Source organism: Neopelma chrysocephalum, unplaced genomic scaffold, assembly GCF_003984885.1.
Source record: "Neopelma chrysocephalum unplaced genomic scaffold, ASM398488v2 Primary Assembly neopelma1_77, whole genome shotgun sequence".
Lineage (NCBI taxonomy): Eukaryota > Metazoa > Chordata > Aves > Passeriformes > Pipridae > Neopelma > Neopelma chrysocephalum.
In genome coordinates, this window is record NW_020897738.1 from 3768713 (window position 1) to 3792179 (window position 23467).

Sequence of the window (23467 nt, forward strand, 5' to 3'; positions counted from 1 at the left end):
TTGCAGAAATACGTGTTTTTCAGAAATATTTATTAAACTGTTAAAATGATTTACTGTCCAACCAAAAAAAAAAATAAAATAAACCAACCCATAAAATGTCTGATCCTGCACTTGGCAGGCAGGACTGTGACACCCCTCACCTGCCACCATCCTGGCCCCTTTTCTAAAAGCAGATGTTCCTTGAATACAAAGAACCAACACATGACAGATCTAAAATCTTTACAAATGCTTCCCTCTGGGCCATCCTTCCCGATGGCACTTGTGAACTCAGCACTTCCAACATGACAACGAGTGGTTAATGGCAGCAGGTCAGGAGGAACTAATGAGGTTTTTGAGGTAATGGGCTACAGAGATGAGTGGGGGAAGCTTGTCCTGCTTAGTGCTGTGCTTTGATGTTGCTGCAGATCTGGCCTGACAGTGGTGCCCCGGGCTCTGGGCCGGGCTTTACTGCACCAGGAGCACAGGCTTAGGCTCGGTCTGTGCAGTTCCATTATCCCAGCTCATTGCTCTCAGCTCATTTCCAAAGGGATGTGCTTACTCTGGCATTGTTTCTGCTCACTGCATCCCTTCTGGATGTGCCACACGACTGGACTGCGCCCAACAGAGACTCCACGGGGTCACTCACAATTCAACAGCTGGATGGACCTGGACAACTTCTGGTTTTCTCATATCTGGAAGTGAATCCAGATCTTGGCAACTTAAGTCTCATTAAATTAAGACACTCCCCCCATTTAAGGATTGCTTTTCACTCAGTGGGGGAGGTGCTGCTGTTTCACAGGTGTTACCAAAACACAACCGGGCAAAAGCTCATCAGCCCAATTCCCGCGTTGGCCGCTGCCGTCACTGTGTCTAATGCAGGTGTCTCATGTAAGGCCACATGTCCCCCCTGCCCCGAGCTGCAGGAGCACCAGGGGGGCACAGTAAACACTTTCCCTACCTAGAACATATGGAAGATTTGTGTTTGGAATGAAGCAGTTGCAGCCAGGAGCAGAGCAGCACAGAGCAGCACAGAGGGAACAGTTCCCTGTCAGGCTTTCACTACAGACAGGCTGAGAACCATTTGCTGTGCTCACACACATCAAAGAATCCAGTCTTGGATCACCCTGTAATAAAAACAACTGGCCTGCACTAAACCCATCTAGGAGTCCTTCAACAGTTCCTCCTGCACTCAGTACCTGGAGCAGTTGGAGCTTTACTCCAGCCTGAGCAGTATTTCCTATCCTTGGTGCCACTCCTGAGAGGAGGCTCTTTACAGAGCAGGTGGAGCTGCTGGGGGTGTGGTACCAAGAGCTCCAGCCCCTGGCACTGAGCTGCACGAGCAGGAGCTGCCCCTGGCCCTGCCACCACCAGATGCTCCTCAGCAGCAGTGGTGCCCCAGCACAGACCCTCCAGAACACAGAGACCCCTCAGCCCTGTCCTCGGCCTCTCCCACCTGGGGGAGTGCCTGTGGAGTGTGTGGTGCAGGGGGGATGCTCTGACATGGGCTGGACACAACAGTTATGCTCTGTGGGGTTTTAGTGTTGTAAGTCTGACCTCGGTCAGTCCTGGGCTCTCACAATCCGACTGCAGAGCAGATTAAATCCCAGCCCCCGGCAGTTGGGCTGGGCTGGCAAGTTAAGCCCAGTAACACGGGCTGCCCAGACATGAGCCAACACCAGGGGAGCAGCCTGCACACAGAATTCATTCCTCTGCTCCCACAGAGTGTTTAGTGTTTAGTTTGCAGTTGGGGCCATCTCTAGGTCAGTTTAACAGCTCTTGTCAGCCAGCTGAGGACGTGTGTCCCTCTCAAGTTGGGCAGTTTTACCTAGACAGGAAAATGGAGTGTGACTTAATTAAAAACCTCTCTGTGGGAAAGCTCTAATTCCTTTCCAGCAGCTGCCTGCTACTCTGGGGGGAAGCCCCCAGTAAGAAGGAAAAAAATCCAAGAGTTAGGATTCCTCCCTGTAAGCAATTTGTATTCCATTAATACTGCAGAACTCATGGCAAAACACAAGGCACGCTCACCTCATACAGGGGTTCTTCATGCTTTAGGCACTATAAGCACAAGGGAAATGTACACTCACTGTCCCTCTCAAGGCTACTCCAGTTTCTCACTGTGCCAGGTGGGTTTCCAGGGGGTTCCTCCGCAGGATGCCGATGCCAGCGGCACTGACAGGACACAGCAGAGCTCTGGGCTGCCACAGAGGGTGTCCAGCTGTCGTGTCCCTCTTGAAAAAATTCTCACAGAAATAAAAAGCAAACAACCAATAGTGTTAACAAACAGGGTGGAAGAGTCTTTGCCCTGTACTAGATGCTGTACACTGCAAACAAACTTCTAATAATGGCACGGGTCCTTTTTTGGTTTAAAGAAGCTTGTGTTACTGTAGTTAATGCAAGAACAAGACCGTGGACTTGTTATTCAGCACAAAACAAGTCATCTAGAAGCTTCCACGTCCCAGGGTGGCAGCAACTGTTACTACAAAGCTTGGGCTCTGTTTGCAGCAAACAGTCCCCAAGTGAACAGTGAGGGATCCCTTTGGGAGGGTCTGGAACAACCCCGAGGTGTGCGAGGCAAAACCAGTGACGAGCTGCCGCGGTGCTTTACAGGAGCTTCTTGTCACGACTGTCGGATCTACTGCAGCAAACAGGACACCTCAGGGCTTCAGTCACAGGTGCTGCAGGGCTTCCTGGCCTTGTTCCATGTAGGAGTCATCCCTACTTGAATTTGACCATTCTCCAAAAGTCCCCTGGAAGTGGACATTTTTCTGCGACGCCTGCAAACGTTTCTTGTCGCGAGAGAAGAAACTAAACCTTCCAGGAGGGGAGGGGAAAGAAAAGAAAGGAGACTGGTTACCATCCTGAAAACACTTCCAACACCCCCCACCCCGATACACAACCAAACACAGAGCAAAAAAATCTGTTGCATCTGCACAAACTCAAGGCAGAGCAGCCCACGGGAGCGCAGTCAGGATGTTGTTAGGGGTGGAGTCATTGCAATCTCCAGCAGTTTGGCTGAGGAAGCTTCAGATAAGCTCTAAATGCTGTTGACTCTACAAGGTGCAGGTACCTTTCAGATGTACATCCCCCCTCCCCAGCACTCAGGTAACGAAGCAACACGATACAGGTTAGTTCCTTGGCATAAGTAAAGTGGTATCTTTGCATTAAATCTGTGTATTTGTGTATAGAAATTTTTTTGAGGGGCGTCAAAGGATCTTATTCATAAGATAAGAAAATAAGTCTCCACATTTTTTTCCCAGTGTACAGATTTTGATACATAGACTTGATTCCTGCAAAAATAAAGGAATAAAGGCACCAATGTGCACAAGGGTTTGCAGGATGAAGGCTAAAGAAATGCACCTGAGTGTGCACGTCATTCCCTGTCCCACGGCCTGGTGCTCTCAGAGAATGACGTACATGAACCAACAGCCACTTCATACAACAACAAACTGCCAGCTAAAAATACAGTTGGGAAAATCCTTAGTATTGTTTTATTTGTATGGGATGAAGTTACTTGATTAGGCAAAGTCAGTGTTTGCTGTGAGTTCAGCACAAGGGGTGTTAGTGCAGTGTTTGGGTCTGCTGAGAAATGCAAAAGTTGTGGTTCCAGCTCCCGAAGGACTGACTTGGCTGAGCATCCTTTTGCTTTCAGGGGGCAAAGATTGTTTTGGCTGGACTGTACCAAGTGTAATACAGTTGTGATCTGGGCCAGGAACTCCTAAATGCTTCCACAGGCAGGGACTGTGCAAATATAAACTCAGCTTTGGCAGGTGGTGGAATATTGGTCAGGGCATAAACCTGAGCCTGAGTTCACGCCCCACCATCCTCAGTGTTCTCCCTCCTCCCACCCTCCCTTCCATCCCTCTCAGCACCATGATCCCAACCATCCCAGCTGCCTTGTGCAGACCAGGGAATTCTGCCTTCCATGTCTCCAGTCACACAGGAGGCTGGATTTGTGTCAGATGAGGTTTAAGGCAGCTTTCCTGAAAAATATCCTATAGCATGTGCAGGTAAGAGTGATGATAATTATTGAGAATGTTAAGAAGAATTATTTGCTGACTAGAAAGTGATACAAAACACCACACAAGTGCAATGCCAGACAATTAATGTTGCCAGCAGGACCTGAACTTTTGCATTTCCTGGCTTCAAATGTGCAGCCTTAATAGTGAAGGAAGTCTGGGGCACTTAATTAACCTCATACTTTTCTACCACCTCCATCCCAGGAGCCCATGAATTCACACACATATGGAATGTCTTTTCAGGGCCAGAGCCACTTCCAGCTGATAGAAGAAGCTTTTAGTGACCAAGGCTTTGTGCTGAGCACGTGTGCTCCTGCCTGGGCAGGGTCACTGTCTGGAAGGCCACACAAAGGACTGCTGTGTTTATGCAGCAAATCTTAAATGTCAAAGTTCAGCAATTTTTCACTTTATCATGAAATTAAGCAAGAGAAAAATATGTTTGTAAGATCCCTAAAGGGTTCAGCTTTTTAAATTCCTCCTGAAACAATGACAATTGTGTTTATGCCTAGAAAATTCTCATGGAGGATGTTTGGGAAAAGCCTTTCTGCGTGGAGAGGAAGGGAATTTGAATAGTGGGGTACTGCTGTAAATATAAAGATCACTAAAGCAGCAGTTCTAAGGCAAAGAGACTTTGCACTAACAATTCTCAGTACATCTTCCAGGGAGAGCCAAGAATTGGATGACAGAATGGGTTATGGAGTGTACACTCTATTCCAAAATACATAATTGGAGACAAAATATACAGGGCATAGATAGAAAGACATGGAAGCAACAGCCTGTAATTAACACTGGAAATTAATGTAGAAATCAGCCACTCCATTTTCTAACTTCAACTAACTGTAACAAATCATTAGCAATGAGTTTCTTAAAAGGCTTTGGTGAGAACTGGGAGTAGCCACGCTTAGGAAGCAGAATTAACAGATGCTGGTTAAAACTGCATATTGCACCGATTTTCCAAGGAATACTGGTTGGTTTAGCAGGGTAACATTAAGGCAAAAGGGGATAAAATGTCAATATTGAGGATGAGTTGGGGACTGCGATGAGTTGAGGACTGACTGGTCATTCTGATGGGCACTTGGATCCTCTGGGATCCCACAGGCAGCCAGGAGAATGCAACCAGCAGTGAGTGTTAACAGGGCGTCATGCAGGAGGAAACCACAGTACCAAACATTTAAAAAAAAATTCCTACAAGGGACACAAGTCTTCTTATGGGCTGCAATGTGGGATCGTCTATAATCAATCCAGCTGCTACCATGGGCATTATGGCTGTAAAGATCCTGGTCAGGAAAGTACAGACACAGAAGAGGTGAGACTGGAGCAAGGGAAAGAAAAGCATTCCATTAAAAAGAAAAAGGCAAACATGATACACAGGGTTACTTGGAATTACAACACAGGACACGTGACAGGGAGAGGCGGATCTGCATCACCCAAGACAGCTCTTCCTCAGGGAAAACTCTCCTTTAGAAAAACCAGCCATGGTAACAGTTCCAATTGCTTTCGGATTTCTAAAAGATACCACTTTTCTGGTGTGAGGCAGCCTGCAACCTGGCTTGGGTTCCATCAGGGTGTTACCACCTCCAGCAATGCAGAGCAGAGTGCACGTTTCGTTTCCCAAGAGACAAACAGGCACAGACACAATGAAATGGAGGATGAAGGTGTATGTTAAGGAATACAAAACTCTGCTGTGACTACTGAGTGTTCGCAGGAAAACAGGGTTAGAGGACCAGCATCACAGTTAAAAGAGTTTACAGAAATTACAGTTGATAGTTTCAAGTTAAAATCCAGCATTGCAGGTGAAATGTTGAAACAACCCCCTGAGAAACCCGGTGGTTAAAGGGCCTGTGTGTCTGTTCCAAAGGAACCTGCGTTGCTCCACATGCAGGAAGATGCAGGCACTGAATGCTGAAGGGAGATCCTGCAACTGCCCTGGCAGGGACACTGGGGAGCTGCTCACAGCAAGACTGGCTCTTTGTGAGGGTTCAGCACTTACTGAGCATTAGACAATCCATGCAGCTGAGAGGCTGAGAGAGCTGAGAGCTCTGTGCCCAGCCAGCCCCACACCACCCCTGCCAACACACCTCCACCATACCTGCAACACCCTCTGCTTTCCTAAGGATTCTCCTCACAGGTTCTCCCTTGTGCCAAATAATTTTTTGAACTGTGGACTAATGTCAATTAAAGATTAGGTTGAAATCACGAGAGACATTTCACTTGTGACCAAAAGCAGCTCTCCCCAACAATCCCTAACTCCTATTCTGAGGTTAAAACCAAAAACAAACGAGCAAACACCGTTGGATCACTGGCAGCAGCCAGGATTTCTATTTTTATGCCATATGGCACATCCTGAGCTGCAGAACTCACACACACACACACACACACACACACACACACATACACCAGCTTTTGTAGAGTATGAGAACAGGGAGAAAACTCCTGGCTGTTTGAGGCATGACATCAGTGACAGACAAGCACGTAGCCTTAAGGAGAAAACAAAAGGGTGTTTTCTGCTCCAAACAGAGGGAGCATTTTAAAGCCTTGGACTTTTCCTCCTCAGTAAAGCCTCCTGGTTACATTATTTCATTAAAACTGTCATGTGATGGGGGAGAGACAAATGTAGAAGCCAGTCTGAGATCAGAACTCAGAGTTTGCCCCAAGCGAGCCAACCCAGAAAAAATGCTGATTTCTGTAACTTGTGGTTTCCTTTCTTTATGGAGAATCACCTGAGCACATCCTGGATGGCACAGGCTACATTTACACGTGGCTCATTCCCTCAGACACTGTGTGGTGAAGGGAAAAAGGGCACATTGCACAGGCAAGGATAAAACTTCCTGTGAGAGGACTCACAGGGCCTTCAGTTTTTGTACTTCAGCTTTAATCAGGAAGAAAAGTCTGAAACAGAGGGAAAAACAACCCCACTTTGCTCTGTGAAGGCACTCTGCACAAAGACAGCAGCACTCCAAGTTTTCATCACATCTTTAGGTGCAGAGAGTTTCTGTGCCAGTGTGTTTGTTCCCCAAGCATCCATAGGTAACCTGGTGGGAGAGGGAGAAGGGAGCTCTGGACACCTCACAGCAGGCAGGGACTGCAGTGGGGCAGGAGGGGTTCAGACAGGACAGGACAGGATGGGACAGGACAGGACAGATGCTACATTTGGGTTCTTTGTTTTTCCCAGCAGTGACATTTCCTGTCTTTTTAAAGCCCATCTAACAAGGACACTGTTGACAACACACAGAGAGAGGAGGGGGGAAGAAAATAAACCCACACCAGGCAAATCCTGTCCAGACAGGCTGCAAGAATAAGACAAACATGGAAACTACTACCACCCTTCAGATTACTTAGGTAGACAGTTTTCTCTTCCCTTATTTAATATGATGGCTAAAGGGAGAGAGAGCAGAGAGCATGACAGCTAAAAGAAGTCATTTCAACTTAGGCAGAGTCAAAGCTAATTCCTCACCAACATGGGCTCTGTCTTACAGCCTCTATTTACATTTTTATGCTGCCTTTGCTTCATCAAAGGCAGCATTTCAAATCAAACACAAACTGCATGAGCTGAAACCAGCCATTCCCAGCTTTAAAAAGTACTAAAATAAATGTAAAAGGAAAGAGAAGCTTTACAGTGGAGATCTTGTGTCACAAAGTTACTATTTTTATACCATCACAGTTGCAGAATGAAAACTGAAGTCCAAACTCAAAGTGTATTTTCTAGCCATGTGAGAGGAAGGGTTCTCTGAGCACAGGCAGAAGTTGGAGTCTACTGAAAATAATCAACAGTGCCCTCCTGACTTCATGGTGTTTTGGGTCAGTCCAGATCTTCCAATGGAACTTATTCTCACAGGGCTACTGGTGTTACTAAATAAGCACTGGGGACAGGATGGAAGAGCTTCTTATGTGGAATCAAATGCCTGTTCCAAAATCATTTATGCTGTTAAAACGTTAAGCTTCTGGTAGCACAAAAATCCAAAGAGTTGTTTGCTATAAGGTTGGAAGACTTAATCTGTAATAAATATGTGTACAGGAGGGAGTTTCCACAGACAAATGGATTGGTTAACCCTGTGATTTCATAATGGAGTGATGCACTGGTAACTGCACACCTCTGGCAGTGAGCTTTGGTTTCAGACAGCAACATGAAACACCTCAGAAGAAGGGGGGTTCTTTTATACATCCTCTCCAGCAGTGAATTTGCTCAGCAAACAGAAGGTTTTTGTGCTGTTCCCACAAGGCAATTCAGGGTCTAAAGGCTTTGATCAACAGGGAAATGGGCACAGTGAGGTCACGGGGAAATATAATCCCAGACTGTGCCTTGTCCACGATCTAGGCACAAGTTTTGGCCAAAGCCAAGTGCTCCTTCAGTGCCTCTCCCATATACAGTAGGAATGTGGTTATCTTAATTTTTAAAGTCTTTAAAGTTGTCCTACCCATAAGAAACATTAAGTATTTGCAGACTATACCCAGTATCCATAGAAAATATGCTACTTACAGTCGTTTGATTCCAGATTCAGGTTGAGTTGAGGGTTTTGACTGAATTATGGGGGGAGGTTGAGGGGGTCTAGTTTCTTCTTCTATTTCCTCACTTGAAAGAAATAAAAGATAATTAATGTTCTCCTTCCAAGCCACTTTAAGGTCTACAATTCAATCTGAGGTGGTACTGGGGATGAAGGAATGCAAAAGGATCTGTTCAAAACTCATTCAAATCAACTGAAGATTTTTCTCTTCAAAAAGGAACAGCACCTAGAACTGGCTCTTTGTTCAATATTTTCTTCCCATTGTCACAAAGAGAGGGAGAAGAGGAATGGATTGAATAAAACATCTAGAATTTTCATTACAGACCCACTCTTATCCTCATATTTGAAGTTCAAAAGGATTAAATGTTTGTAATCTTTCTAAGATTCAGGGAAAACCTGGGAGTTAGGGAAGGACATGGTTTTTCCCACATTTGAGGTACCAGGATCAAACCAAAGCCATATCCCTGCAATCACTACTTAAGCCTTTGCAGAAACTAGAGCTTGTTGGACACTATTTCAGAGCATATTTATTGTTTCCAGACCTGCCCTATGGCTCCCCTGTGTATTTCATGCAACAGGAGAGGGGATCTGACCTACCTTTTGTAATATAAAAGCTCCTCTTGAAGTAAAAACACTCTGGATTTCAATTCATTCCTCTCGTGAAGGACATCCCGGAGCTCCTGCAAGGTGAACCTCGGCCGATTCGGATCTTTTAAGTCCAGTGCCATCTTTTCTGACTCTGACAGACAGTCATCATTGTTTGGTTCTGCCTGGGGAGTGAAACATGGGCTTTAAATTCATCATGTGAGTGCAGGTTGGAGGAGTCTGAAGTATTTATCAGAATATTCCCAGCCTCTTCCTTTCAGCCCTATTAAATCCTCACTCAAGGGAAACACAGAAATCGGAAGAAGAAAAAAAATGTAGAAGGAATTTGTTTTTTCATGTTAAAGACTTTCATCATGTTAAAGACTCTGATCCCTTTGTTCTTCCCTGTGCACATGGGACAGGTGAGACTGGCAGGCCTGGACACAGAGTCCAACCTGAACCACCTTAGAGGTGATAAAAGTTTTTCTGTGGAGAAATTCCTGCCAGAAAGTCCACTAAAAATGTCCAATGTTTGATAAACAAGCTGGTTTAAAGAATTCATTCTTTTAACAAATGGGGTAAATCAAACATCAACCTTTTACATAAACACTGAAAAAAAAACCCCATAGCAAAGGTCATACAGTTCCTTCCAGCTCCTCCCTCAAAGAAATGGCTCCTTTGGATGTAAACATATCATGTGGAGGTTTAAGTTTATATCCCTCTAATGCCTTCATTTAGAAAGCAGGAATGGTGTTAGCACCAGATCTGGCTACAGAGTGGAAGAAAACTGCAGATGAGGGGGTTACACACTTGTACCCTTGTCTCTTCTTGTCCTCTAAGAAGAGTTCACTGGAAGCTTGGAGGAATTTTATCTCCCACCACTGAGTTTCTGGGGTTCCCAACAAGCCAGACCTTGCTCTCCAGGCACATGTCTGGATTCCCAGGCCTGTGGGGCTGCTTCCTGCCCCCTCTAGCACTTGCTCAGAACTCTGTGGCACAAACTGCTTGTGAAAACATGGTCTGTGTAAGCACAGCACACAGGACACCATCACTCAGGTCCTCTGCTGTTGTTCCACTCAGTGGCTGCACAGAGCTGAGGACCAGTTAATGACAAGGGTGCTTGGAACTGAGATGCTGAAGAGCAGCTCCAAGCCTTTAGATTATAAATGCTGCAGGATTTGTAACAATACAGATAAATGCAGGACACTCTGTTCCACAGAAGTGCATCTGAAATGTAGCAAAGTCCATTTGAAATGTGCTGCTTTTTGCAAGGACTGATAGAGGCCAGGACAGGAAATCAGAGCTGCCAGGTCAGCCACCAGCTCTCCTTGCAGGATGCAGAGATCAGAGTCTCCAAGCTCCTGTGTGGGATACAAGCTGGAAATTTGAGGAGCTAAGGACTGAAATTCCTAAACAGTCCATTTTTTTTAAGCCTGATTCTACCCTCTTTTAAGGTTGTGCTTGTGAACCAGTTTTGCCATCTGCTTATCCGTGGTTTCAGGTGGAACCCGGCTCAGGTTGGTGCAATGGGAATTCCCAGAGCAGGATTGCAGTCCCTGTCCTGCAGGGATGAGGCAGCAGAGTGATGCTCACTTGGGCACTGTTTGATCACCCTTTCATCCCAACACATTCCTTTGCACAGACTACAGGGAATAAAGATTGATGCAACCTAACAAGAGCTTTACCCAAACACTTTTCCTCCTCTTCACTCCCTGGGTTATAATCTGAGCTGATGTGTCTTGTTTTGGTTGTATATTTGCCCCACACCATTACCCAAATAACCTATTTTTGCTAGATTTTGCTCAAATCAGCAGAGACTGAGCAGCCTGTAGCCAACACAAATGTCCTTGACTGAAGCCAACAAGCAATGTCCATTCAGGAACATGCAGCTATTCCAGCTTTCTGCTTGCCACTGCAATTCCTGTCTGAGCACTGTCCTGGCAAAGGCAGCGGGAACGGCTCTAATTAGAAGAGTTGCCATTGCCATGGAACTGATGAGTTGGGGAGAGGTGAAGAATGAATCCTTTCTCTCCAGACACTGAGGACACTTTCACTCCTGCTGGCTCCAGGCCTGGGCTCCCCAGCCCCATTTACAAAGCTGGGTGTCCTGGCTGAATTAACAGCAATGAAATAACCCTTTTCATCATTAATGCAGTGCTTGCCCAATTCAGCAGAGACATGTTAACACAACACTGGCTCTCACATTCCAGGGGGGACCAAGGTACCCCACAGCCTCTGCCTCTGCTTCTTGATGTATATTCTGCCCACTACCAGTGAAGTGGGTGTTTCACACTCTCTTTTGAAGCAAAGATTTGTTCTGATATCTGGCAAACTCTGTTCTCTAGTGTGGGACCCAAAGGATGCAGGATGAGTAGCCAAGTCTAAGTGGAGAGCTGTTCTCTCACTGCTGACTTGTGCTGCCACTCTGCCTTCTGCAGGACTGCTTCCCTCCTTTAGGAAAGAGGGGTTTGTTCCACTGGATCATCATCCACCCTGACAGGGTCTTTCCTGCACAGTGCAATGAGTGACATTGCTCATGTCACACCTGAACACAAAGTGCTGTCCTCAAGTCCCACCATGGCCTCTGGTGTGTATCAATCCCATTTATCTTTATCCAAAGAGGTACTTTGTATGGAGTCCAAAGCTTTTTAAAAGCCAGTTTAAAAGTGATTTAAAGTGCCTCTTACCTTCACTTCCTCCCCATTCTGGCTCTCCTGGCTGTCCTCACCCTGCAGTTTCTCTCGGAGCTTCCCCAGCTCTGCCCTCAGGCTGCCCATCTCCTGCTCCTTGGTTTGCAGATACGCTTCCAACTCCACCTTCTGCTCGATCAGGGCCTTCCCCTGAGCCTCCACCACCGTGATCCGGTGCCGCAGGTCATGGTTAATCTTCATTAACCTGTTCTGTTGCTGCTGAAGCTGCAAAATATCAGTGGGAGTTGTCAGTGTCCCCTCAGCCATCAGCCGTGGTGGCCAAGTCCCAAACATCATGTTAGAGAAATAGTGGGTTGGATTTAATCTGGAAGATTCTCCTCAGCCCCAGATTAGTTTGTTAATATCTAATTACCTGCAACAGTTTCAGTCACCCAAATTTAATTGGTTTCTAGAGGAAAGAGGCATTTTCCCCCCAGGACAGGGAATTCTCCAGCTAAAAGCAAATCCATCACTTCTTATAGTTTCAAAAAAAGCCAGGTTGAAGGATAGGGTGGCTTATGGAATTCTGGATCAAATCTTAACCCAGAGCAGAAGAGAGACAAGGTAGAGGAATCCTTAGTATTCAGGTGACAAGTCCCTTGCTTTGAGCTCTGGGGCCCTCCCAGGGCAGGATGTGACCTACTGGGTGTGTATGGACAGCCCCAGTTCCAAGGGCTGCAGCACCTGCAGGAGGCACTTGGGCAGAGCAGAGATCACCTAGACCTGGCCCTCACTAGGGCAGAAAAGTCCCATGGCCTAAGGAGAGGAGGCAGTGTGAGAATGGGAAGCAAAATATGGGTAAGGAGGTCATTCCTCCTGACACAGAAAGTGCCAAGATGTCATGTGATCCTGGAGGCACCGTGGAGTCTGTGATTCATCTGAGACTAAACCTGGAACAGAAGGTCACTGCTGGCAGCAGTGACCTGGGCTGAGCTCAGGCCCTTTCCTCCCAGCCCCTTCCCATGCAGAGGTAACCCACACAGCACCCCTGCAGTGGGAACGTGTGTGTGGAGTCCCTGCTGCCACCTCTGCAGACAGAATATGCAAAACAGACAGCAGCCCACTCACCCACAGCAGGGATCCCTGGGAGAGGCACAGGGTGCTGAGTTTACACTGCCAAAGCTGAGAGACATTCAAGCAGCCAGAGAAAATTACCTGCCCTGTTCCCATGCCAAGTGTCTGGCCCAGGACACAGGGTGTGTGTGCCCTGCAGCCTGTCCTGCCTGACCATGCTGGGCACTGCAGAGCTCTGCTGGACACTTCAGCTGCAGGACTAAGAATCTGGCATTGCTTATACTTTTACATCAACTTCAAACTTGAAACCAGGCTATGGAAGCATGGGTGAGAAAGAAGAGAAATAGGAAGGCCAAGAGCCACTTACAGCCTCTACATCCTCATTTTTAAGCCCGAGTTCCCGGTCCTTTGCTCTGATTTCATCCCTCTGTTTATCAACCACTTCCTTCAGTTTCTTCATGACTTGCCGCTCTCTCTCTGACATCCCTGGTTAAAAAGCAAACACAGAAAACAAACCAAGGACATTTAGAAGCTGCTGAGGCTGAGAACAATAGCAGTGAGAGATATTTAGGTAAAGACTCTGGCAGCTGCCTGCTGGTAAAATTACAGAGCTGTTGGAAGATGCTTTAAAGGTTACTTCAAGGGTAACAGAGAACACAGATAACACAATCCACTCCATAAAGCCACTGCACAGAAACTCCTTAAAAAAGGAACTGACAGTCCTCAGAAACATTTGTAACAGTGAAGTGCCACTGCTGCATGTTGCTGCCTCAGTAGTTTTACATCAATGTTCACACTATGCCCCAGGGAGCTTAGTTATCTCTGTGAAAATCCATAGAAGCAGCTGGCCAAGGCCTTGTGAAAATTGTAAAAAAGACGGTCTGGATCCTCAGCAAGATGTAAACAACAGTCACTGTCGTGGATAGTGTCTGGATCTAAATCAGCTGAGGAGCACTGGACTAGAATGATTTTTTTGTTGAAACCCAGTGCTGTGTTGGGTGAAAGCAGGACCTTCAGAGGGTACCCCCCCCAAACCCAGAACAGAACTTTAATTTGAATTATGCTCACATATTTTATCCTCATGTTTTGCCACCATCCTATTGTGCAATGATTCATTTTTAGAATAACTGTACTTGAGAGAAAAATACTACATGGGATTTCACTAGTGAAAGATGTTCTGAACATTGCCAAGAATCCAACACTTATCCTGTCTGAAAATAAATAAAGGGTTAGATTAACCTGAAATCTGGCCAGTGAATCATTAGGAATTGTCAGAAACCACAAAACAGGAAGCATTCTTGCATGTGCCATTATGGAGATAACTGGGATCTGGCACTGCAGTGATGGGCTCTTGGGGCAGTCACAGAGCAGAGGATTTAACTTGGTGAGATGATGAATCCCCTGCTCTGGCCTTCCCTGACAGTGGCACAGAGACGAGTGGTCTGACATCCTAAATTATCACATAAAATCACGCAGCACAACATCCTTGGAAGATGAAACCCTGTGACCAGGGCAGTGTCTGTCTGCTCTGGCCAAAGTCCAGCCCAGGCAGGAACTCAAATTCAGGGGCTGCTGCTAATTCTGTTACCTTTGGCAAAGTATTTTATTATGTAGGTCCTCATCTTCTTCCATTTATGAACTGTGGGTGGTGATAATTCACTCCCCACTCTGGGGTGGCTGGAAAGCCTCTTCCTTTTTAATATTGTAAAGCAGTTCCCACATCAGAAATATGCTCTTTGTGCATCAAATGCACGCAGTCAGGCAGGTCTCTACTTTCTAACATCAGCTCAGACTTTCTGGTTTTGTTCTTTCCTCATCAGAGAAATCCAGAGTTGGTCCGTAAGAGAATTTGGCTGCATGCCTGTAGGAACTCCAGCTCACAGGTCAGCTACAGTGAGAACTGATGGATAACACAGCAGGGCAGGACAAACCTCAGAGAGGGAGTAATTGGTGGATGTGCTCTCCTGCAGCAGCTGTGGGCTCCTGTGTGTACCAGGGAAACAGGGGATACAGCAGCTCTGATCCCTCACTGCCAAAGGACCGGGCTGTGGAACTGCAGAGAACAGGGAACTGCCCTGCTGGGAAAAGGACTGGTGGTCGTGGCTGGCTGGGAATTTGGTTCACAGGGCACGTTCCTGTCAAACCCCAGACAAGAACTGTCAGTGACATGGTGTTCTCATTCTAGTGTTACATCCTCATCTCTTTTAATTCTGTGGTACATTTGCCTGCTCTATTTCTGGACCGTGGTCCTTATCATCCCTGTGCTCTGGGTTCTAGTTCTTTGAAGGATAATTTTGATTCTCTGCTGTGGTACCAGCTCATACCCACCAGGGAGGACAAGGACATCCTGCTGTTTAACTCTCCTGTCACACAGGTCTGGCACATCACTGTGTCCCCAAAATTCACTGCAGGTTCCTGGATCCACCCACTGCTGCCAGTCTCAGGCCTGGGGCCTGAAACATCATCTCTATTTAAAAACAAAAAAAATCCCCAAACTTTGCCTTGAAGTAGAGGAACTGCAGTGACACTTTAGACTGGTGGTTTCACCCAGAAGGAGGCAGGACTAGTGAGTGCAGCTCTATTCATAAGAACTTGTGAGGTGCTTTGAGATCTCTAGATAGCAGGTGCTATTTAAAGAATAAAGTACCATTTCAGTGCTGACTACTTTTCCTCCCACTGGGCTCATTTTTCTCCCTAACACTTGGTGAACCTAAAAAACTTCAACTGTGTGCACAAATTGCTATGATTTTTATTTCAAGAGAAGGGGAAAGGAAAGGTGGGAAGCATTTGAGAAACAGTCACATCTCCTTCCATTTCCTCAGGCACTGGGAAGGAGAAGAGGGAAATCACTAAATGCCCTAAATGTAAAATAATTATCTCTAAATGATTCAAACTCTAATAACTGCAAGATCTTAAATGGCACACCCAGCCAGCTTCCCCAGGCACATCCTATGAGCAGCTTCCTGTGGATTGCTGTGATCATAGCATTGTTCCAGCAGGAGAAAGGAAAGCAGCCAGGAGGGGAACACCAAAGGAAAAAAGAAAAGAAACTGGGAAAGAAAAAAAAGGAAAAAACCCCCATCCTTTATGCTTAGGGATCTGTTTAGTGTTGTGTTCACACATCTCTCACTACAGGCCAAAGTGCCAGGCAGGGCTTGTGGCACACTGTGCCACCACCTGAATACTTGGAACAAGTTCAACTCCACTTTTGAAGGGAATTGTAGGTTCTGCAGGTCACACAACTGCTGCCTGTCCTCTACCACAGCCAGGCTGAGACAGCAGATCCCTGCTGCAGTGACACACAGCCTGCTCGTCCTGTCTGACACACTTGGATCAAGTTTGCTTGTGGCATTTTCCTGGGATATTCCACTCTGTCAGCACCATCAGGCAGTGCCCAGCTTGAGCTTGGGAGGAGTCGCATTAATGGGTGTTACAGAGTCATCTTTAACCCCTGTGTGGTTTGTGTCGTGCCACAGGTCCTTTCACAGGAACCCTGCTCTGCTCAGACTGTTTGGATCGTGCACACCCAAATCAGTGGCCTCTGTTGCCTGTGCCAGAAAAATGTGTGGTGAGTAAGCAGGAGCTGCTGATCCCTGGGGCCAGTGCTCAGGGGAGACATGATCACAACACCAAACCATGCTGAGGTGGGAGCACCGGAGTCTGGGCAGAGTTAGCCCAGCTAACACAGGATTTAGCTTGAAAACCTGCCTCTCTGGACTCCCCATGCATCAGATCACAGGATGGAGACTGCAAAAGAGCAGCAGGACTGCTTGCTGACACTATCCAAACAAGTCATTTGAGACAAATCTATCCCTGCTCATTAATAACAACATTTTCTAAAAGCAAACCAATTGGGTTTGTTATAATAGATCCCAATAAAAAGATCTGGCTGATATAAATTAATGTGATTTGACTTAAACTGATGGTTTTGGTTGAAGAATATCAGTGATCCCAGAATCTGTAGTCTGGAATGGGTTTATGGGTTTTGTTTGTGTTGTTATACTTGGGTTGACACAGTAAAAATAACACGAAAAGCACGTCTGGCATTTGCTTGGCTGGCTGGATGTGAGGAGTATGGCTATATTTAAATGCAAGCACATGAGCTGCAGCGAGCTAGATAGCCCCTGGAAGGGAAAAAGAAGAAAAAAAGAAAAGAAAAGAAAACAAAGGGGAAGCTGGTTCTTTATAATGAGATGTCAGTCTCCACGGCCCATGACTCACTGCTGCCATTCTGAATTTTAAATGGGAGTTTAAAAGCCTGATGTTGAGCTGCTTCTTTGCCACTCACTGACTCCTAAATTGAAAGGATTGCATTTGGTATTCAAAAGTGGTCATCTTGAGAGGTTTAACAATTTTTGCTTTTTGAAGGTTTCATTATGCTCTCCTCAGGGCAGGTGAGCAGTGCAGGGCTCGGCCTCGGGGCGACAGCAAGTGCAGCTTCCCCAGTGTGGGACACTGCCACCCTCCTCCAGCACAGCTCCACTTAATCCCAGCCTCCGGTGTCTGGAAAAGGAGATCCCTTTGTTCCTAAAGCTTTACTGGAGAGCTGCAGTGGCTCAGCTGGGTGCTCTGTTTTCAGACTGGCCTGTCACTTTGCACTCACACCCAGGACATCATGGAATGGACTTGGGATCTCGAATTCTGTGCTGGGAACAGTGCAGCAAATGGGAATCTGCTCCTGGGAAAGAGCTGTTGGCTGAGCTGTGGGTGGGAGCTGAGCCTGGCAATTTCTTCAGTTGCTGCACTTGCAGGTATGTCTTGTACTTCCTTCTGCTGCAAGGAAGGTGCCCTCAAATGGGTTGTTTCAGCTCTTTAAGATTCACCCACTCCCTGGACTATAAATCTCTTCACTTATATTAATTGGCTGTAAGTCCCAAAAAAGTGAGGGAAGCCTAAAAGCAGGTAAACCAGGTAAAACCAGTGTCTCCTCTTCTAGCAGAATATAGTGATTTCTCCTAGAATATCTCCATACAGGGACTGATACAGTTCAGATAAAGAAATCTTGATGTGCTACTTTACCAACAGTTCTCCTGAATGGATCAACAGTTGCACTTGTTTCTGTACATGATGGTGTGAAATAAACACACTGAATGGATTATTCTTTTTTTTGCAAAATGAGAACTAAAAAGTGATAGACCAAAAAGTGTATCTAGACTTTACTTTCAGAGATGCTTCTCAGACAAACAAAAAGTTGTTCAGGCTTTTCTTTCCCTCATACCTTCACCTCTTATCATGTCTTCAGTGTCATCATGTATTCAGAGATTTTTCTACCAAATAAACAAGCAAACAAGACTCCAAACCCCAGACCTGCATTAATCTACAGGGAAAAAACCCACACTAGAATATCCAGTTAAAATACTTTGATAAGGTATTGCTTTTAATAACAAAGCAAGTATTGAAGTGTCAAACTTGCCTTCATGCTTCTGAAATTCCTCTTCTGTGAAATTAATGTCTTTGTGAGACAAGTTTGTCATCAGTTGTTTATTCTCCTCCTGCAGCTGTGCAATTTGGGTAAGAAGGTCCTGTGCTTCCCCTCTCCAGACATCCTCCACCAGTTCTAATTCCTATAGGGTAGACCAGGACAACACATTCATATTTTAAAGCATGTTAAGAGTCTTTGACTGGACTAATTACAGTAACAATCCTACTATGATTCCTATGGAAAACAATTAAATGAGGCTACTTTGAGTTTCTTAGAAGACACCCGCTTTTCTAATGCCACCATGAGGAAACTAATCATCAAAGTCCCCTTTTGGGATATGCTCAATGTAAATACATGAGGAGATCATTCCTGGTGCAAACATTTGTGCCGTGCAAGTTCCCCAAAGGTTGGCTCCTTAATGCCCTGTTCTGCTGTGAGGATCAGATTAAGGGGGTGCTGTGTTAGACAACCAAACACGAGCAACAATTCCCTCCGGCATCCGAGGAAGCAGCTGCAAAGCTGTTCCAAATGCCCCAAACCCACCCCACAGTGAGGATCAGGCAGTCAGGGTTAGATGTGCTCGTTCTGACCCAGCAGCGTCTCTGCTTTAAATTTCTGTTATGAAACACAAGTGTAAATTAACGTGTGTGATCCAGTGCAGCAAGGCCAGAGCTCCTGGTCCACGTGGTAAACACAAGCCCAAACCGTGGTGCTTCCTATGCAAATGGTTCCCTCTGGAATGTCTGAGTGGCATCTGTGTTAGCGGCTGTGGGGCCAGGCAAAACAGCTCCCATTTGTCGGGACACTCCGTGTCAAGAGCAGCTGTCACCAATCCTCACAAAGGTCAAATTAGGACAAAAAGTATAAAGTCCTCAAGGAAAAACAGTTGTATTTAGAGCTCTGCTTGTTCCAAAAGCTTCTCTGTATTTCACGCTCCTGCAGTGGGGGGCATTCCCTGCTCCGTGTTCACGTATGTGCTCCAAACAAAAAGCTCCATGCAAATCCCTGGAGCCAGGCTGAGTCACTGCTGACTCTCACATCCATCCACAGGCCTCTTTCCTACCTAACAACAAAACACATTCAGACAACAACCCAGCCAAGCACAGCTCCAGGCTAAAATAAGCTCTGCTGAGAGATTAAAGGACAGCTCTCTGCTTTGAATGTATGCTCTGATAATGGGAAGTCGTGTTCCTGGTGACTTTTGGGTCCAAATGCCATTTTATCCTGGCATTTATTACTGTACTGCTGCTAAAATTTCTGTGGAAAACACTGTATGGCAAAGAGACAATGAGTTACATAAAGGTGTGGTGAGCTGTGCAGGTTTAACTATTAAAAAGGAAAGAAAATGTCATTAATCACCTATTTTACTTAAAACTATCTTGAGAAAAAAAGCACATCTGTAATGAAACTGATATTGCCAAACACTTGCACTATTTACAGTGATGCTGCCTGTTACAACTCTGGAGCTAAAATAACGCAGTGACCTATTTTAGCAATAAAACAGCACATTCATCAGCTATGAGAATACAGATAAAACCAAACCAGAATGCTCACAAACCCCCCAAATATCTAAACTTGTATCATTTTGGTGAGGCTGCACTGTAAACACACAGCTATCCTAAGGTTTGCCCAGGCAAACTTTGTTATTTATTGCTATTGCAGAGCCCAGTGAATTGGAGCAGAGATTAACTTCTGACTCCTCATTAGTGGAAGTAGCAGCCAGAGAAGGCAGATCTACAGTTGGTGCCAGCTCAGGGAACCCCAGGCAGGGGGTGCTAAGCCAGGTTTATAGGCAAAACAGATTCACACTTAAAGTTTAAGTGCTAAAATCTCATAAACTGATGCTTGCAAGGGCCACTAAAAGCTTGTCTGGGTAGAGGTTTTTGGAGGCTTTTGGGCCAGAACTATTTCTCAGCCTGACTTTTTGTGCTTTATCAGCACCTGCCCTGTGAAAGACTCTTCAAACCCTCACACTGGAACAGAGATGATGCCATACCACAGTTCTACAGAGACCTGGTGCACTGGGAATCAAGTTGATTAAAAAAATACATGTATGTATCTTATACTTTATTTTGTTGTTAAAATATGGTTCCACCAAAGTTTCACGTGGATTGTCTGAACGCTCCCTGAGCCCCTTCAGGACTCAGAGAAGCTGCCAGAGCAGAGGTGCTTGACTGCAGAGAGATCAGCTGACACATTTGGGAAACTTTTTAACACTTACAAGAACTTCAGAAACATCTACACAGAACAACTTGTACAATGACTCTGAGTCAGTTCAGTATCCACTTCACTCTGCAGCATTTGGGAAACATCCAACACACTTTATCTGTTCTCCAGACCTCCTTCCTTCATACTCTGGAGGCTTATCAAGGCTTTGTACATTAAAGATCTTTCACCATCCTTTTCAGAGACATTGCCCTAAGACTTCCTCTGCAAAATGTTGCAGGGATTATCCTGGAATTTCCATTTGCTAAGTGAAAGTCCCCTAGATTACTCATTTAAAAACATAAAACTTGAATTTATTTAAATTAAAGGCAAATCTTGAAGTTTGGGGTCTCTATTCCAGAAATTCCCTGTCCCCTGTTTACTTTTGATTCCGTGTGTGGGAGCAGGAATGGCATGAGGCAGCAGTGATGATTTAGCACAGTCACTGGAAGAACCATTCCTTTAAATCAGTTATCCCGATGGTTTAAAGATTGGATCTGCCACTGCAGTGACTGGAATGTGCTGTCCTGCCACAGGAGGGTAACAGGATATGGGAAATGATCTCCACCTTGGGCTTTCATGGGAGTGGGGTCAGGGAACACCGTGACCTCCTCAGAACAAGCCAAGGGACATCCTGCCATCAGAGGATGGAGCAGGAATTTGGGAGAGTGCTCTTCCTTACTCTCCAGTTCTAACACTGCCCTGAAATCACTTGGTCCTCCATCTCTCTCCTATGACTTGCCTACCCAATGTGCGTGCCAGGAAAACTAGAGTGCTAAATCATTCCCAGCTCCGGAGAGGAAAGTGTATTCTTGTCAGTGACCTTTCCTGGCCCAGCAGGAAGCAGCACTACCCTCTCGTCAGGACAGGGGATGGAGCAGGAATCCTAATCGGGGAGACACAAGGGGAAGGAAATGCAGTGACTGGGGAAGGGGAGGAGAATGGGAAGGAGGGAGGAAACTTCCAGGAGGGAAGGAAACACAAAACAACAACACGCCCAAACCCTCAGCGACGCTAAGGCAGCATCGGCCCGCCCGGGCCGTGCCCCGCCCGCTCCCCCCGGCATCCCGGCTCCCTCTTTGTTTTCCCGGCGGCTGCGGGGGGTTTGGGCGGCGGGGGAGGGCTCCCCCCGGACCGGCTGCGCTCTGCGGGGGCAGCGCTGCCCCGCCGCGTCCCCGCGACCCCCGCCCGCACCTTCTGGTGCTTCCGCTCCTTCTCGATGCGGTCCATCCTCTCGAGGCGCAGGCGGTCGAGCTCCAGGCGCAGCTCCTCCATCTCGGGGTTGATGTGGTTGCGGCTCACGAGCACCTCCAGGATCTCCAGCACCCGCACCACCTTGGGCATGAGGCGGGCGATGGCCTCGCAGCCGTGCTGGTCGATGACCCGCTCAAACTCCTGCCCCACGGCCGAGGCGATGTCGTACACGTCCATGACCGTCAGCTCCGCCGCGTTCTTCTCCAGCGCGGGCGGGGCCCCGCCGCCGCCGTCCATGGCTCTGCCGGCCCCGCGGCTCCCGCATAGGCGGCGGCGGGGGCGCTCCGGGCGGGGCGGGACGGGCCCCCCTGGCAGCCGCTCCCCGGCACGTCCCGCGAACTCCGGGGCGGCTCGGCCGGGGGTGTTTAAACTTGGCCGGGCGGCGCTGGGGGAGCGGCGGCGGGAGGCGGGCGCGGCATCCCCGCCACCTCCGCCCCGCCGCCCGCGGCCAATGCCCGGCTCGGGGCGGGCCGGGGGCGGCCCCGCGCATGTCCCCGGTCCCCGCCGATGTCCCCGGTCCCCGCCGATGTCCCCAGTACCCCGCTTGTCCCCGGTACCCCCGCTTGCCCCAGGTACCCGCGGCTCCCCCCGTGCCGGACCCGCCGCGATGAGGAGCCGTGGAAGTCTCTGATCCGCGGGGCTTTGCTTTCCTCGGGGAGAGGAGCATCGCCAAAGCGAGGAACATCCATCCTTGTGCCGAGCGGCGGCAGCGCCGGGAGGGCTCGTGGTACCGGGCAGGCGAACCGCGGTTTTGGGGGGGGACAGAGCTCATACCCGCCCGTGCTGGGGGGTCCCACACAGGAGCCCAGCGCTGGGGCGGGTTCTCAGCACGGGTAGGGACGCGCCGGGGTGTCCGTGGTGCCCAACAGCGAGCGCAGTGCCCGAAGTTAAGTGCCCCGCGATGGAAGTACATCCCAGCACCGGGATGGACGGGGGAAGATGTTCCCCTGCTCCAGGAGAGGATGGAGGCGATGAGTGGCTGCGGGCACGTGGAATGCGGTGAACGAGCCGTTCTGCAGCGCAGCGAGGGGCTCGCACACGGCAGCTCATCGTTAGGGGGGTTTAGCTGCTCGTCGCTGGGGGTTTTAGGCCCCTGCTCTGCACAATAACAGAGTCTTTACTGTGCACGTGTCCAGAGGATCAGTGGAGGGTTTTATACATACAAGCAGTTTGCTGGCATGAATCCGCTTACAGATAATTTAAATTAAGCCAAAATGTGTTTTTCTGGTCAAGTTTTTCAGTGTTTTTGCTTTCAGGTGTGACTGTGCACGTTTAGATGTTCTTATAGTGTTTAGGAAGAGGTGCTGTGGATGAGTCTTTACAGATAAATTAAATGTGTCTGGAAAAGATGAGTTAAATGTGCCTGGAAATATTTTTAGGTCCCAATCCTGCCACCCGCTGTGTGCAGAGTAGGAATAATGCATTTTATTTTGGACAAGATACGATGAATAATGTCAAACACTGGGACAAAGTCAGGAGAAATAACACTGGAGTTGCAAAAGCCAAGCTTGGAATGACTTGAGATGTGCTGTATGTTATGAACACACCATTTATTATCTACTTTTAGTAGGTGCAGGTGAACAGGAGGGATGAAAGATAGGAAGTGCAACACTCTGACACCCAGACCAACTTTTCCACACAATTCTGTCACAAACTCCTTCCATCACAAGGTACAAAATATCCATGTTCCTTGTGTGCTGCCAGGAGGCACCAGGGCAGCCAGGAGAGCAACAGATCAGTCCCCAAATGCCTGAGCTTGGCATTCAACTGCCTAACTTATAGCAATAATCAGTTATGTCC

At 47.4% G+C, this 23467-nt stretch overlaps 1 protein-coding gene across 3 annotated transcripts; it reads right to left on the bottom strand.

Moving 5' to 3' along the window:
- Nucleotides 1–9: 9 nt before the first annotated feature.
- RILPL1 (Rab interacting lysosomal protein like 1) lies at nt 10–22039 on the bottom strand. 3 transcript variants are annotated; one of them, XM_027689477.1, is made up of 8 exons: nt 21608–22039; nt 18200–18350; nt 13154–13272; nt 11770–11997; nt 9095–9267; nt 8473–8565; nt 5185–5272; nt 10–2790 (listed from the first exon to the last, which is right to left on the bottom strand). In XM_027689477.1, the coding sequence occupies exons 1-8, from the start codon at nt 21902–21904 to the stop codon at nt 2785–2787; spliced, it is 1155 nt and encodes a 384-aa protein (XP_027545278.1). In that variant the 5' UTR covers nt 21905–22039; the 3' UTR covers nt 10–2784. The 3 variants fall into 3 exon arrangements, with proteins under 3 accessions (XP_027545278.1, XP_027545277.1, XP_027545279.1); XM_027689478.1 differs by lacking the exon at nt 5185–5272 and adding an exon at nt 6085–6160 and having other exon boundaries at nt 2710–2790; XM_027689476.1 differs by lacking the exon at nt 5185–5272.
- Nucleotides 22040–23467: the final 1428 nt, after the last annotated feature.